This window comes from Phytophthora sojae (genome assembly GCF_000149755.1).
Source record: "Phytophthora sojae unplaced genomic scaffold PHYSOscaffold_9, whole genome shotgun sequence".
Classification (NCBI taxonomy): domain Eukaryota; phylum Oomycota; class Peronosporomycetes; order Peronosporales; family Peronosporaceae; genus Phytophthora; species Phytophthora sojae.
The window spans coordinates 1335513-1351309 of record NW_009258123.1 but is presented as its reverse complement, the minus strand read 5'-3'; the positions used below and the strand labels follow the sequence as shown (position 1 = coordinate 1351309).

General features: G+C 56.0%; 7 protein-coding genes across 7 annotated transcripts; 4 read left to right on the top strand and 3 right to left on the bottom strand.

Annotated features, from left to right (window-relative positions):
• Positions 1-288: 288 nt before the first annotated feature.
• On the top strand, positions 289-1671 carry PHYSODRAFT_258874 (hypothetical protein; the record flags this gene model as incomplete). Its single annotated transcript, XM_009536406.1, has 1 exon — positions 289-1671. One exon carries the CDS (start codon positions 289-291, stop codon positions 1669-1671), a length of 1383 nt encoding a protein of 460 aa, XP_009534701.1.
• Positions 1672-1867: 196 nt separating this feature from the next.
• On the bottom strand, positions 1868-2661 carry PHYSODRAFT_523868 (hypothetical protein; the record flags this gene model as incomplete). The annotated part of the gene is made up of 3 exons (XM_009536405.1): positions 1868-2328; positions 2400-2467; positions 2555-2661. The coding sequence occupies 3 exons, from the start codon at positions 2659-2661 to the stop codon at positions 1868-1870; spliced, it is 636 nt and encodes a 211-aa protein (XP_009534700.1).
• Positions 2662-2812: 151 nt separating this feature from the next.
• Positions 2813-4141, top strand: PHYSODRAFT_318368 (hypothetical protein; the record flags this gene model as incomplete). The annotated part of the gene is made up of 2 exons (XM_009536404.1): positions 2813-3652; positions 3776-4141. 2 exons carry the CDS (start codon positions 2813-2815, stop codon positions 4139-4141), a joined length of 1206 nt encoding a protein of 401 aa, XP_009534699.1.
• Positions 4142-4337: 196 nt separating this feature from the next.
• On the bottom strand, positions 4338-5024 carry PHYSODRAFT_458823 (hypothetical protein; the record flags this gene model as incomplete). The annotated part of the gene is made up of 2 exons (XM_009536403.1): positions 4338-4742; positions 4809-5024. Coding segments are annotated over 2 exons (621 nt in total), but the record flags the coding sequence as incomplete, so codon positions are not given.
• Positions 5025-6937: 1913 nt separating this feature from the next.
• On the top strand, positions 6938-9358 carry PHYSODRAFT_258968 (hypothetical protein; the record flags this gene model as incomplete). Its single annotated transcript, XM_009536402.1, has 1 exon — positions 6938-9358. One exon carries the CDS (start codon positions 6938-6940, stop codon positions 9356-9358), a length of 2421 nt encoding a protein of 806 aa, XP_009534697.1.
• Positions 9359-10946: 1588 nt separating this feature from the next.
• PHYSODRAFT_523941 (hypothetical protein) lies at positions 10947-11447 on the bottom strand (the record flags this gene model as incomplete). Its single annotated transcript, XM_009536401.1, has 2 exons — positions 10947-11139; positions 11179-11447. The coding sequence occupies 2 exons, from the start codon at positions 11445-11447 to the stop codon at positions 10947-10949; spliced, it is 462 nt and encodes a 153-aa protein (XP_009534696.1).
• Positions 11448-12035: 588 nt separating this feature from the next.
• PHYSODRAFT_318366 (hypothetical protein) lies at positions 12036-15750 on the top strand (the record flags this gene model as incomplete). The annotated part of the gene is made up of 6 exons (XM_009536400.1): positions 12036-12040; positions 13065-14655; positions 14722-14825; positions 14900-15131; positions 15241-15483; positions 15553-15750. 6 exons carry the CDS (start codon positions 12036-12038, stop codon positions 15748-15750), a joined length of 2373 nt encoding a protein of 790 aa, XP_009534695.1.
• Positions 15751-15797: the final 47 nt, after the last annotated feature.

The following is a 15797-nucleotide window of genomic DNA, read 5'->3' as shown; positions in this document are numbered from 1 at the left end:
CGGGTAGACTCCAGCGGTTGCAGTATGCACTGCTACATACTTGACCACCCCACGCAAAATGTAGCCATGTGTGCAACCCACCTGGTACCCCTTCCCCTATCCCCTCTTCATTCGCTGAAAATCAACCTCAAAATTCGCTCATTGGTCAGAAATCCATGATGTACCATATTTCCGGCACAGCTGTCGCATGGGAGGAACCAGCTTTTCCTTCTCCTTTCAGCGAGATCTCCATACAAATCGGCCGGCATTCGGCCTTCCGGTCCAGTGGCTTCATCAAGCACTCTCTCAATGACGCTCTCGTCGCCGACCTTCCCAGCGCGCGGCAGCAGCGGCAGCGACCACGCCAGCTACGTGCCCAAGCCGCGGCGCGCGCGCGGCAGCATGGACTCCACGGCGTCCTCCACCAGCGGCGGGGGCAGCACCAGCAGCTCCGTGCTCCGCGTGTCCCGCGAGCTCGAGAACATCGGCGCGCGCGTGCCCATGTCCAAGAAGCGCGTGACGTGGCGCTTCGTGCTCGCGGGATCGGAGCAGGTGCACACGGTCATGCTGGAGCATAGCCGCATCTCGGCCAAGAAGCGGCTCAAGCTGGACGGCCGCCGGCTCTACAGCTCGGACGCGTACGCCACCAACTGGCACTACGACTTCCACGTGGGCGGCGGCGACGCGCTCACGCCCTTCCGCGTGACGATCCGCGACGTCAAGTCCTCGGTCGTGGACCAGCGGCGGCTCGAGACGGTCTACGACCTCGTGGCGGAGGGCGTGAGCTGGGACCAGCTGGGCGAGAGGTTCCTGCCCGTGGCGCACCGCCACCACACGGCGTCGGTCTGGAGCAGCGACATGTACGTGCGTCGCGTGGAGGACACGAGCGGGGAGCTGCTCAGTGACGGGGACCAGCGTCCCCCGGGCACGCTGCTGACCTGGACGTTCGCGTTCGGAGTGAGCGGCGGCATCCACAAGCTGGAGCTGCGGGACCTGGAGAAGGGCGAGTTCGTGGTCGTGCTGGACTGCAGAGAGCTCAAGCGCGTGAGCTTTGACGACATTGAGGGCGAGATGTGGGAGTTCGAGTACGACGTCGAGGACCAGCACGAGCTGGACCTGGTGGTGGCTCTCACAGACGACAACAGGAAGACGTACGACTTGTTCATTGACGGCAGCGCGTGGAGCGACATCAGTCAGACCAACTTCGTGCTGGAGTCGGGGTGGTACCCGGTCTACTCGCGCTCGAGGAGCGCCGTGTACTTCCGTCATGAGGGCACGGGCAGCACGCAGTGGGAGAAGCCCATTGTGGACCGAGAGGACGTGAACGCGACCCGTCCGCTGCAGCATTTCGAGCAGGTGTCGCCCGGCTCGCAGGGGCTGGAGGACCTGATCCACGACATGCACGTTATCACATCGATTAAGGAGGAGGCTAATGAGGAGCCAGAGAGCGAGCACGAACACGCGCCGCAGCTTGTGCCCATGAAGCAGCCGCTGCAATCAGTTCAGGAAGTGCCGGAAGTGAATCTGATTGACTTTTCAGACGATGCGGTACACTCGTCGCCTGTAAAGAAGCCGCAGCAGAGTGGATACGATGGCTTCGATCCGTTCAACCCTGCCACGCACGCTGGCTTCGTCCAGAAGGAGCAGAGTGGCAACCAGTCGCAGCCGCAAGTGGATCTGCTGGGTCTTTAGAGGGAACAAGTCGGGTACAGGTCCAGCGGGTGACTGCTCTGCGTGCATGAAGCAGTGCGTTATTTATGTTTAGGAGAAGAGGTTCGTAGTTGCATTCGTGGGAGGCTGGTGGTTAGGTAGAGTCTAAGTAATACCTAACAAGTCGGCTAGCTAATAAGGTGAGGTCTCTCTGATTGTTTTGTGTGTTGTGTGTCATCTAGTTGAGTAGCTTCTTGATGAGCTCGTTGAGCGGTTCCTGCTCTCTTTTGTCCACGAGGTCGAACTGCGTGACGAACGCTATGAAGTGCTTGAAGCACGAGTTCAGATGGGCCTCAGCGCCGATGCTGACGATCTTGTCGAAGTGCGAGTAGTACACGTGCGCGTAGACCCGGAAGAGGCGGCGGAAGATGTTCTTGACCACAGACTGGAAGCCGCGGCAGTACGGAGCTCCCTCTCGAGTCGGGAAGAGCGCTTCGTCGCTGAGCAGCTCCTCGACCCATGTCATGAGCATGTCGATGTACTCGGGGGCGGCGAGCTTCACCGGCGTCTTGTACTCCTTGCCGTCCTTCCACAAGTACTCGAACTTGGGCCCAGCGCGCATCTCGGGGCAAGACGCGCACGTGCAGAACTCGAGGATCGTGCCGTAGATGATGCTGATCTCATTGAAGAAGTCCACCGCTGAAAGTCACGAAGAGGAACACATTGGTCAGCACACACTTTTAGCCGAACCGTTGATCGGTTGAACGTACTGTGGACAGCGAGCCATTCGTTCAGGTCTTCCCCCTCGGGCAGCGCCACAGCATTCCTCATATCCCCACTAGTCACAAAACAACATCCAAAAGGTTACACACTTTGAAAAAGGCAACTACAACTTCAACAACGAGAGTGATGGTACGGTACGTACTTGCCCAACGTGGCCTGAGCTTGCTTGTGCAGGTCGTAGCGCTTGGTGCCGTGGCTGTGGCTCTTTTGCGGCCGGAAGGTCTTGTTGCGGTTGAACAGGTTGTTCATGGCTACACTGCTTGCTTCGCTTCGCTTCACTTCAAGCTGGCAAATGAAATGAACGCATTTTGCACCAGCAAGCAAAAAGTGCAGCCATGAATAGCATCCGTTACACTGGTCGAATCGTACTTAGCGCTATTTTCGGTCTCCTGTAGCTAAAATGATCCGCAGCGTGCGGGAGCTCGTGGCCCCTGAGGACGTGGGGGTCGCCCTCCCCCACGACCATGTGCTGCACAACATCGGGGCTGTAGCTGCAACCAATGGGGACCTGGAGATCCGCATGGAAGACTTGATGGACTTCCGTCGCGCGCCTTTCGCCCATGGGGGGCGCAACCTGCTGCTCCAGAAGGAGGACGAGGCGTTCCGAGAGCTCGAAAGGCTGCAGCAACATAAGCTCCACAAGCTCAAGCCGTTGGTGGTGGACGTCACGCTGCCGACTGAAGGACGCGATGCACTGGTGAAAGAGCGGCTGCGATTGGCCGAGAGGTTGAAGGACCTGCATCTACTGACGGTCGCGACGTTCGAGGTGGAGAAGCTCAATGAGAAGTTTTGTATCGGGTTGTCGCCCCAAGAACAGAGTGAACGCGTTGCCAAGACGCTGGAGGCCGAGCTGGTGTTCGGTATTGAGGGTGCGGGAGTGGTGGCGTTCCCCGGGGCCATGTACCAGCAGATCCACGTGAAGAGTGGGGGGCTACTTACGGCGAAGGAGGAGATTCTGGTGCAGGGACTCGCGTTGGCCCAAGCACGGACCCATGCGCCGCTGTATCTGTCGTTTTCCATTGACGAGGCTGCGGGAAGTGCTGAGCTTGAGCAGGCGATTCGAACTTGGATTCGGAATCTACTGGATGCAGGTGCGGAGAGCAAGAAGCTAGTCGTTTGTCACGCTGATCGCTGGTGTCGAGGAGACGTTCAAGGAGCTGGTTATGCGTTTCTGCTCGAGTTGCTTGGATTGGGTGTCTCGGTCTTGTTTGATCTCGTTGGCCTGCTGGCTGTGAGTGACGTGGTGCTGGTCAACCCGACCTTGACGGCAGTGTTGAGCGCTGGAGAAGCTTCTGACCAAGAAACTCACGAACCTCCACCTGATAGCCGCCTTGTAAAGTGGATTGCAAGCCTCGTAAGCGAGTCAAGATATGTTTCGCAGATTCTCCTCTCAACCAACGTTTATCAGCGGATCCAGTATCGCCGCTATGGTGGAGGGGGATACACATACCTCTTTGAAAAGTTTAAGCACCGTCTCCTACGTCAAGGCGTCGCTGAAATTCAATGGGACGAGATTGTGAGAGCCAATGTTGTGAACTTACTGGCCTGGTACGTGCCTCCAGAGGCCCCACCAATCCCGAAAAACTACCTGCAGTGTTCCATCTGCGAGAACTACTTCGAGCCGATCGAGGGAGAATACTTCACCAAGTTCACGTTCACGTACTGCGGAACCAAGTGTCTTCGCCGTCATAGTCGGCAAAAGTTTGCTCCGCTTCCAGCTAAGAAGTGAGGATGTAAAATTCCACTAGCACGGACTCCAGATAACTTGGGTAGACAAATTAATAACTGCGAGTTCTAGAAACCAGTTGTCCGAAAAAGAATTTATTCGCTAACTTGTGGCACCTTCTACACTGTGGCAGGATGGAGTACGGAACGGCAACAAAATGCCCGACTCATGTGTGACACTATGTAGTACTTCGTAGTGATTCAACGAACAGTGCATCCTCTACTCGATGGTTGAAGTCGGAAATCGATTTCTCCCACGCTCGAACCCACCTTTGGTAACATGATGCTGGAACTAAACTCGGGTCTGGCAAGTTGTCATGGTGTGAGGGTCTGTCGAGATCTGAAATCTGGCAATGTGTTCGCAATATCGTTGTTGCTCCACACGCTGTTCCACCGTGCTCCAGTACTAGGCGCGTGGTCTCACGGCATGCTGCGATGAGTGATCCGTGGAGCGGCTCCACTTGCATACGAGAAATGAACACTGTTCGGTCTTCCTCGATGTATCGTCGAACAGCGATGTGTACTTGAACAGACATTTCAACTCCGTGACGTGCGATGGAGATCATGAGCCTTCTCGTATTGGTGCCCTCTCCTGTTTCACATTGCTAAAATAGTGGTTTTCAGTAAAAAAAAATCATATCGAGAACGGTAAGGAGATTTTAATAACTTACCTCGGACACCATCGTATTCGGAGTGCTGAGGTGGGCAGTTTTAAGCGCCCAGACCACCTTCTCTGTTTTTTGAAGGTCGAACGGTACGACATAGTTGTTGAACACCTCGACAAATATGCGGCTTTGTGGCTGCTTTGCTGAAGCCCCACAAGGTTGAGCCTTGTGCATCTTGATCCGCTCGAAAAAGCTGCCGAGATCAGCATATACATCGTCCAGTTCTTTCACCAGTGTACTATGCACTGGACGCCAGTGGCGGCTGTCAATGGGGAGGCTGATCGAGGTGTTGCAACGTCGCTGATCACAGGGAGCAAAGGGGGCAAAATTCTTCGTAAACGCATTTTGAATGCGTTCGGCCTCCACCTTGCAGCGTTTGACTGACTCACGCAGTTTTGCGCCTTCGTTCATGCTGGTCTGTAATCGTTGAAACTCCAGCACCGCAGCGGTCTTCCAAGATGACCGAGTTTTATCTTGATACATTGTCACCGGTGTAGAATTCTTCGACCGCACTATTGCTGAAAGTGTGATTAGCTCTTCGCGTAAGCGCAGCATTTCCTCCTTTTGTCGCTGGCTCCACGATTTCCTCTTTAAAGATGGAGCGAAAACCTTGAACTTCCTGGTATCGCTGCGGTTAGCGAGAATTGCAGTGTTGGGCACAGAGGTTGGCATCGCTGGTCGAGTTTGAACGGCGGTAGCATCTTGCATCCCGTCGAACTCCTCGAGGAAAGCAACTAAATCCGGGTCCACATCCAAGTCGAGCTCGTCCATATCGAGCTCTCCACTATCGCCAACACTAGCTGGGATAAAGTTCATTCGTATTGATGAATGAATACCGACTCGTTTGAGGTCAAACCTTGAGATGGGGGTTTCATCTGCAATGTTAGCGTATCGCGGCATGCTAGCACTGAGGATTACTGCTTACACGAGTGATCGTCTGAGGCAGCCATCAACACCAACATTTTGCTCGGATCAACAAACGCGTGTTTGCGGGCACTGAGGCTGCTGGAAGATAACAAGAGACTCGTTCTGGAGCGATGAAACAGCACACCCTGGCTTGTACTGGGAAGTTACTCTATATGGAGTATGCTGCTTGGTCTAACTGAAATTCTACTAAATCGATGGGCTACTATTGGAATGGTAGGAACAGTAGGCGGAGTAGCCCACCCCGTTAAGTTAAAGATTCCTATCACTTAGTGTTTAGGTGACCGTAGACATATATGAGCAAAGGCGTGAGCTCTAACAAGAAGTCGTAGCAAAACAAAATAGACTTAAGTCATCTGTTGACTCGTTGTTTGAATTCAGGCTCGCGCATGGCGAGCCGACGGCAACGGTGCTGCGGCACAAACAAATAATGTAACGCCGGTGCGAATCGCCCCATGAACTTGAGTTGACTGCTGCGCAACGAACGAGCGCGTGAAATTGCATACCGAAACAAATCCGTTTCAATCAGCTTCGCTTCTGGAAGACTTAGTTCCAACATGCTGACCCGACAAGAACAATGCATATTAAATATTCCTTTTCTAGCTGCAGCAACTTTAAATCGAGTTCATTCTTACTAGCAGTACATGTGTGTACGGTAGCGTCAACGACAAATCTTCAACGACCCTGAGCCTCCTGGATGGAGGACGATTACCTCGACCAGAATCTGCTGTCGGTTTGGATGAGCAGGGCGCGGCCTCGTTACCGTGCTTCAACGTCGCCCTTGAGAGCGGTAAGGTGCCTTACATGTGCTGTAGCAGGTCGCGTCAACGTAGTTCTCCAAAACATACAAATTCGAGCTCAATACATTATCATGGTACATGCATATGCCCCAGTAAGCTTACATGAAATGCTTCGTTCGGGTTCCTCTCGTGCATCAAGCGCCTCGCTTGCACCGACCGCGCTGACGTCACACTGCAACATGCCGGTGCTCCAGGCGCATCACCTGCTCCGAATTCGTACCACTTCGTTTAACTTTGTGTACTGCACACCAACCATCTGCACTTTCCCTCTATCCTCGCATTCCCCTGCACACTCGTCTTCAACTTCCACCGGTTCTCGCAGGTTCGGCGCGCAATCAACGTCATTGACATACACGCATCACCAGCTTCAGTCGCCAATCCGCCGCATACCCCCCAGCCCCCCGAGTCTTGATGCTGTCCAAGCCGCTCCGCCGCCCGCTCGCCGCCGCGCTGCGCAGGCCCCAGAGCGCTGTCATGAAGTACCACGTGGGCGTGCGCGAGACGCAGCGCGGCGCCGACGCGCTGGCCCAGCAGAAGCAGCAGCTGCGCACCCAAGGCGCCTCCGCGCTGAGCCTGGACACGCCCGTGTTCCAGGTCTTCGGCAGCAACACGGACATCGGCAAGACCATCGTGTCCGCCGGCATCTGCCGCAGCGCCGCCACCATCGCGGCCACGAGCGGGGGCCGCGTGGAGTACATCAAGCCGCTGCAGACGGGCACGGACGACGACATCCCCGGCTCCTTCCCCGGCGACGCGTCCTTCGTCCAGAAGCACGCGCTGCTCGAGGACAAGTCCCAGGGCGCGCTCGAGTGCTCGACGCTCTTCTCGTGGAAGAACCCGGTGTCGCCGCACCTCGCGGCGCAGATGGAGGGCCACACCATCACGGACGAGGCGCTGCTGCAGCTGCTCGCGGACAAGCTCAAGGCCATCAACGGCGTGAACGGCGATAAGGCTGCGGACAGCCTCGTGCTCGTGGAGACGGCGGGCGGAGTGTGCAGCCCCTCGGCCTCCATGAGGTTCCAGGTGGACGTCTACCGCGGCATGCGTCTGCCCGTGGTGCTGGTGGGCGACGGCAAGCTCGGAGGCATCTCCACGACCATGTCGGCGCTCGAGACGCTGCTGATCCGCGGATACGACGTGGCTGCGATCTGCCTCATTGAGCAGGACGGACTCGACAACGCGGCGGCGCTCGAGCCGCGCACCAGTGAGCTCGGCATCCCCATCTTCACCATGAGCGCCGTTCCACCGATGCCCGAGCCCCTGGACAAGTGGTTCGACGAGCACGAGAAGGTGTTTGCTGGCGTCAACAAGGCGCTCAAGGCGTTCCACCAGACGCGGCTGGAGAGCTTCAAGCGCATGGAAGAGCGCGCGGAGCAAGTCTTCTGGTGGCCGTTCACGCAGCACAAGAAGGCGGGCGGGCTGTCCATGATCGACTCGGCTCATGGAGACGAGTTCAGCGTATACCGCCCGGACAGCAACAGCGTCGAACCGCTGTTCGATGCGTGTGCCAGTTGGTGGACGCAGGGTGTCGGGCACGGCAACTCGAAGATGGCCACGGCGCTGGCGTACGCTGCTGGCCGCTATGGCCACGTCATGTTCCCAGAGAACGCCCACGAGCCCGCGTTGCAGCTGAGTGAGAAACTCCTGGCTTCCGTCGGCAAGGGCTGGGCCTCGCGCGTGTACTTCTCGGATGATGGATCAACCGCCGTGGAGGTGGCGCTGAAGATGGCGTTCCGCAAGTACGTGCTTGACCACAAGCTGGAGTACAGCGAGTTCATGTCGGATGAGGCTACGGGGTCCAAGATGGTCACGCTGGCCCAGGCCAACTGCTACCACGGCGATACTCTGGGCGTGATGAACGTCGCGGAGAAGAGCGTCTTCAACGAGAAGCAGCACCCGTGGTACCGTCCTGAAGGCGTTTTCCTGAAGGTCCCGATGATGGCACTGCGCAACGGCGAGTACGTGATCTCTATCGACCCTGAGATCGCTGGCAACACGCCGACGGAGGAAAAACTGCCGTCCCTCAACGCTGCATTCGACGCTTCTCGCGACCAGAGTCCTCTCGCTGATGTGTACCGCAAGCATGTGGCTCACATGATCGACTCGACCGAGGAGAAGAACGTTCGTGTGGGCTCTGCGCTCATTGAACCTGTGCTCATGGGCTCCGGTGGCATGTTCCTGGTTGACCCGCTGTACCAGCGCATGCTGGTGCAGGAGTGCCGCGCGCGCAAGATCCCGGTGATTTACGACGAGGTGTTCTCCGGTTGGTGGCGTCTCGGAGTCGAGTCTGCGCGTGACCTGCTCGGCGTCGACCCTGACATTGCGTGTTACGCCAAGCTGCTCACTGGTGGCGTGGTTCCCATGGCTGCTACGCTCGCTTCGGAGGAAGTTTTCGACACTTTCTACGCGGACTCCAAGGGCGAGGCTCTGCTGCACGGCCACTCCTTCACGGCGTACCCGATGGGTTGTGCTGCCGCCGTGACTGCGCTAGACATGTACCAGATTTTCAACAACGCCAGCGCTCCTACCAAGGATGCTACGCGTGCGTACTGGAACGTGGACGCCCTCACCGAGCTCTCTACCCGGCCGTACATCGCGCGCACGTTCGCTATCGGTACTGTGGCGTGTGTGGAGCTGGCGTCAGAGAACGCCGGCTACGCGTCCACGGAGGCTGCCGAGCTCATCCAAGTGCTGCGCAAGAACGGCGTGTACGCGCGTTCCCTCGGCAACGTGCTGTACCTGATGTGCTCACCCCTCACGACGCAGGAAGACTGCAACAAGTACCTGGACACGCTCACTCGTCAAATCGAGATTTTGCAGGCCAAGAAGTGAGCGGAGCTTAGTGCTGTATGAAAGCGAGTTAATGTACGTGATGAAGTTGGGACTTTTTGGGGAGCAGCTAAGGAGCTCCCATTTCCGGAGCTCCCATTTCCGGAGCTCCCATACACAAACAGGCCAACCATATGCATGTGTAACTCCATGTGCCAGCACTTCAAGCTAAACTAAAGATCGAAGAGGACTAGTATACCCATTATAGTTTTTATAGCAACGGGGCCGGACGAGCTTGTTTCAAACGCTGATGATCCTTACGGCAACGTAGTACGTGTCGTCGGCGCGAAGTTGCATCATGCTCTCTCCTAAATCTCTAGCGAGTGTCATAGTTTTGCTTGGCGCGTTCAACGCTCACCACTGCGGTAAATTTTGGAAGACTGTGAGCAAGTACAGGTGTGCCCACGCGACAACGAGTCGACTATAACTTTGCTGCATACTGGTCGCATGTACTACGTAGTATAACGGAGCAACCGTTGTCATGTATATACCTCTAAAGGTGAGAGCCGAAGCCACACGCATGTACTCTCCGAATTAAACGGTCTTGTCCAAGACTTGTAGATTGCGCAGTTAGTCTCGTTGGTGTTCTAGCAGTACCACCAACTCCTTTTGAGAAGTATTTTCAAACTTGACGCTCGTGTTTATCTTGCAGGAGTCGTCGTAGAAGTTACCATACGATACATTATTTTTTTAAATGTATTTTTTTAAAGTAACCAAGTTTTTCTACGTATTGATGCCTTGAACTCTTAACACCTGCATTAGAATGCTACTTGGTCAATTTGTTGTTGTTCCTGAACCAGCACATTGCGTCGAGCGTGCTACCGACAGAGTAACTGACCTCTAGGAAGACCGTGCCGGTAGCTTCCCTGTATGCGAACTCGTGATCGGTGAGGGTTACAGGAAATCGCAAATTGCTAGGGCCCACGTGTAGTGGCAGTAGAGTGTTCATGCGAGCCAAAACTTTGGTGACATCGTGCCCGACTCCGTCGCTTCGAGCAACAAGTAATGGTCAGCGGAGAGCATCGATGACGGTGACGACGCCAAGATGCACCTGTCCACTACGACCTGAAGTCGAAGACATGCGAGGACATCATTGTGAGTGGCACTGACCCTAACGAGCGTGTCCCTCACGTTGCCTCCATCGGCAGCGACAGCACGCTCGTTATGTGAGATGTTAGCTCGTCCGGCCCCGTTGCTATAAAAACTATAATGGTTATACTAGTTCTCTTCGATCTTTAGTTTAGCTTGAAGTGCTGGCACATGGAGTTACACATGCATATGATTGGCCTGTTTGTGTATGGGAGCTCCGGAGATGGGAGCTCCTTAGCTGCTCCCGACTTTTTGGAGCAAAGTACCAGTGTAGTATCGGGATGAAACTTTTTGCGGGCGCCTTTCGACGAACATTAACCTCTGCAATCCCTACGAAGTGGAAGATCGGTTTACGCCAATGCACTCTCCTCCGGCAACAGATACTGTACATACATGTACATACATGTACAGTAATGTGCGTCAATAAGGGACCTCTGATACGAATAGGAGTGTAAAGGCTATTAAGGCGAACAAGTGGAAAAAGAAAGAACAATGTATTGATTTAGTTAAGAATAAATGACACACTGCTTTTACTAATGAGCGTGGAGTGCAACCAGCACTTCTGAATCGTAGAAGCTGACACATTATCCCACGCAGACTCGCACCACTTCATGGCAGTTGGTAAGTCGACTGTATGTCTAGGGGTGCCCAACTTCTTGGCTAGCACCGTAGCATAGAAGACGATCATTGCACCGCTGAGGCAAATGCCCTCCGCCTCTGCAAGCATGATGAACTCGACGATGTTTTGATCGGTCTGTAGCTGGAACGGAGACGGCTTGTTCTTGCGCTGAGCACTTTCGTGAGGCTGGCGCAACAGCGCGATACGCCCCGAGATGATGCGGCCGATCGTGGCTTTCCCAGGGGGACTTTGCAGACCGAACTCGACTTTGGCCCAAAGGGCCAGGTCTTCATACTTGACAGTGGGGGAGCTCTCAGCCTTCTTGATCAGACGCAGCTTCTGCTGCTGGGTGAGGCGAGTTCTAGTCTTAGAGGAGGAGCTCATGAGGTGGGTGGATGGGTAGGGCGCTGGTGTTGTGGTAGATTCCGTTGTGCTTGGAGATCGCGCTGAGCGGGTTGGAGGGAAGGAGTTATGTTCGCGCCCGAATTCAAATGGTAGCTTCAATCACTGATTGGCTAGATCTGACCTCACTAGCCAATCACGTAGTCGCGCTCGTTGCGAAACCAGCCAATAGCGCCAGGATCCTGTCGAAAGTTAACTTAAATCAATGTTAGCTGTGTTCTTGACTGACAGCGGTATATAATGTATGTAAGGATATTAGTTGCCACACGTCCCTTATTGACGCACATTACTGTACGGCATGCTTTAAAAATCTTGCTCTTGATCCATGTTGTTCGTGAATAGGAATCTCGCGCGGCGCTACGCTGTATGTCACCGGTTGCATCTCCTGCGTGGCCCTGATCGAAGGTTTCGAAGCGCAGCGAATTGACGATCCGCAAGTGCACCAGAGCCCAGCATCTCTAGCAAACAGGCGCAGAAGACTCGGGAGGATCCCACCACGATGCACGACTCTCCCCATCGCGGCCGCACCAGCACCGCAGAAAGTGTTGAAGCCGGCGACAGCACGTCGACATGGCGCAGGGTGTCCAGGTTGTCAAGGTGTGACTCGTAAAATGACCCCGCGCTTTTGGACCGGCATCGGTGCTGCAGCCTGCAGGCTCACCTTACAGCTCGCCGGTAGGCGTTGCAGCTGCCGATTGTTCTCTGCTAGGGAGCATACAGATGAGCCTCTTGAGTGAGGCGCAGCTGGGGCTGGATTTGATGCGCTTGTTCTCGTCGGAACAAAAGTTAAAAAGTGGTCGACACTGCGCGGTGTAAGAGCGCAGCAATGCCCCCAGCTATGCGCTGGTAGCACTTGCGGCGCGGCTGCCTCGGTCTCGATGCAAAGTGGGGCAGCGGACGCCCTCGAAGCTGCTCGAGACCTGCGCCAAGGGCCTACAATAGTGTCCGCTGCAGCTTAGTCCGGTGCCGACGATCCACCAAAAATTGCAACGTCAACCGTTTCAAAGGCGCCGAGTAACGACCGAAGTCCACCCCTTCCGATGTCCTTCAAACGGCACGCGCTGCAGCGCCCGACTAGACGGGTCCTTCAGTCGCTCTATATCGCACCCGTCCTTTTCCATTCTCTGTCCAAATGATTTGATCATTCACAAACGTAGTCAGTCGCAGCAGCGGTCACACCAAAAAAATTTCTTTGCGGTCTGATATGCTCAGGAACATCCGAGGAACGCGTTACGCGGGCTCACTTGGACCGATCAGCGCACTGCAGTGCCAAGTTGCATCGCGGGTCTCTGCCGACGTTCGCCTGGCTGCAGGCGCCTCGCGCCCGATGGGCACCTCGCCGTTATTGCCGCTGCGGCGAAGCTTCCGCGGCGGGCGTCGCAGGGGGCAAGGCGGCAACGGACGGGGCGAGCGCTCTCGCTCATTCGCTGGCTTGCGGCGCGGCGCCCCGAGGTGTCTGCCCGCTTGATTGTTCGTCCTGCGCCCGAGGCATTAGCGCTTTGCCGAGAGCCCCTCGCACCCGTACTGTACGTACCTTAGCTGCCTTGGAGGCCGCCGCGAGGTGCTTGCTAGAGCCCCCACTGTCGTGATGGGGAACAGCGGGAGCCGCCCAGTCTACGACGGGCCCGGCGGAAATTTCGTCCGCGCCGACGCCGCACTCGACTGCGGTGCCTGCCCCTCGGTGTCGACAGGTGACTCCTCCTGGCTCATCTTCCACCTCCTGCTGAGCTTCGTGCTCGTGGCCTACGTGCGCTGGAGCCGCGTCACGATCCACAACCACGCCTGCAACGAGCGCGAGCTGCCGCCGTGCTGTCGACGACATCTGCAGCAGCACCACGCCAGTGAAGAGGTTCCTGAAAAAGTGGGGGAGGAGGTCGAAGCCGTGGAGGAGAAGGAACCCGAGGAGGAGAAGGAAGAGGAGGTTGGCCAGCCCAAAGTGAATGAAGTGCAGCAGCCCACTATCACCACACCGACTCCGATGCCTGCGCTGTCGGCGGAGGAAGAGCAGGCTGCGGCCAGATTGACAGCTCTTCGAGCCGAGTACGCGGCGTACTTGCAGATGCTCAAGGTCGGACTTCCGCGAGTCGTCGTGGACCACAAGATGCGCGCTGAAAGCAAGGACCCGGCCGTGCTGGACGAACTGATCGCGACGACGCCTAAGGCGAGGAAGGTGCCGGCCCCCATTGAGATCCCGCCGGTGGAAGAACCGGTGGAGGACGAGGACCCGGAACACACCCAGAAGATCGAGTCTTTCCAGCGCATGATCAAGGTGGGCGTCCCGCGCCACGTTGTGGAGATGAAGGCGAGGAGAGAAGGCGTGGACCCAGCCGAGCTGGACGCACCGCGTTCTGGTGGAGCACCTTCACTCGCCGCCCTTCAGTCCGCCGACGACAGTGATCTACCTGCGCCTGCAATGCTAGCGACGCGCTCCAGACGCTCCAGTATCAGCTCAGTCGTGTCAACTGCACCGTCGACACCTGACGCGTTGGCCATGCGCTCTGCGTCGACTGTCGCGACCAGCAACGGCCGTGCATTGGCAATGATGGCGCTTCGCAAAATGAACACGGGCATGCGCAAGAAGCTGCACTGGTCGACTACTCCGAACACAGGCGCCATCATCCCAGCCCAGCGACGGGATTCGCTGTGGAGCCGAATTCACGACAAAGCACAGCATGAATGCGTGTGCATCTCGACGGAGAGCAGACGCTGGATGGAGAAACTCTTTGTCAAGGTCGTTGCCAAGGCCAAAGTGGGACGTCGGCGACGCACAACCAGCGGAGACAGCGCCACTTGCAGCCCAGCCAAGACGAAGCAGACGTCAGCAGCACGCTTTGGATCGCCCAAGCGTGAGCGCGCAAACTCTGACCCAGCGCTGTTCGATGGCGAGCAGGACGAGATGGAGGTTGAGCCGGATCCGGAGGAGGCGCAAGTCGCAGAGAAGGACCCCGGCAGTGCGTTCCTACACCGCAAGTTGTATGTCGTGCTGCTTGACCACAAGAAGTCCCAGAACATTGCCATCGTGCTCGCGCGAGTGAAGCGCACGTTTCCGGAGCTGACCCACGAGATTTTGACGCTGAACTGCGACGTGTTGTCCAGTCCAGCGCTGCAGTCGCTCATCGACATGTGGCCAGACAGCGCCGAGCAAGAGGCCATTGACCAGTTCGGTGGGGATGCCTCAACTTTGGCAACGGTGAGTGCAGCTTTCATATTGTAACCTAGTGGTTGCTTGTTCTAAGGGTCAATTTGTATGCTCCAGGCTGAACAATTTTTGATGGTAGCTCGCAACATCCCCAGAGCGCAGCAGAAGCTACGCTGCTTACAGTTTAAGATGGATTTTGCCCCGCGGGTCAAAGAACTCCGGTGAGTTGGGACTGATCTCAGTGTGGTGTGGGTGCGTGTTCTAACAACTATTTGTGTTGTTTTTGGCATTTCAGTGGTAATCTGAAGCTGCTAATTCGCGGCATCCAGCAAGTTTGCTCGAGCGACCGGTTTGCTGGTGTACTTGAGTACATCTTCCACTTGGGCAATCTGCTGAACTTCGGAGAGGGAGTGGAATACACAGCATGGGTGAAGAGTATTTCCATCAGCTCGTTGGCGAAGCTTTCCTTCACCAAGGCCTATGATGGGCGAATTTCATTCTTGCACTATGTTATCCAGTCCGTTGAGGTGAGTTGTGCTGTACCCTGGAAGTGAAGGGCGAGGATGTATCTGACAGTATTGCGTTTTGCTGCTATTATAGCGCGACGAGCCACACCTCGCACTATTCGGTGACCAGCTACCGCTTATCACCAAGTGCAGCAAGCTATCGGTCCAGAGCCTCGTCGCTGAGCACCAGTCTCTTAAGAGTGGATTGAGAATGCTCATCAACGAGACACAGAAGGCGGCAGTATTCAAAACGGACGACGACGATCTGCGCGCAGAGTTGGCCCAGTCGCGAGAAAGCATGAGGCTGTACGCTGTGGAGGTCGAGCAAGAGCTCAATAGCGTACAGGAATTGGTCAATCAACTGGAAAGAGAGGTAAGCTCCGCCCAACTGCACTATTCAACGGTATCGTTTACAAATACTAACTCCTTGGTTGCTGTCCAGAGGAAACACTTTTTGAACTATTTCGAAGAAGAGGACACGCTGCCGATCGACGAGCTCTTGGGCTTCATCGCCTCCTTTACGGAAGAGTACTCGCGTGAGCGCCAGCAACTCATTCTTCGAGCTCGACGCGCACAGAAGACCAACCACAACCGTTCGGCGTCCGTCAACACGTTGCCCCTAAAGCGTCACAGCCTGTAAGCATGCACCCCCAGACACCTTATCTAGTAAAACGCCCGAGATTGGCG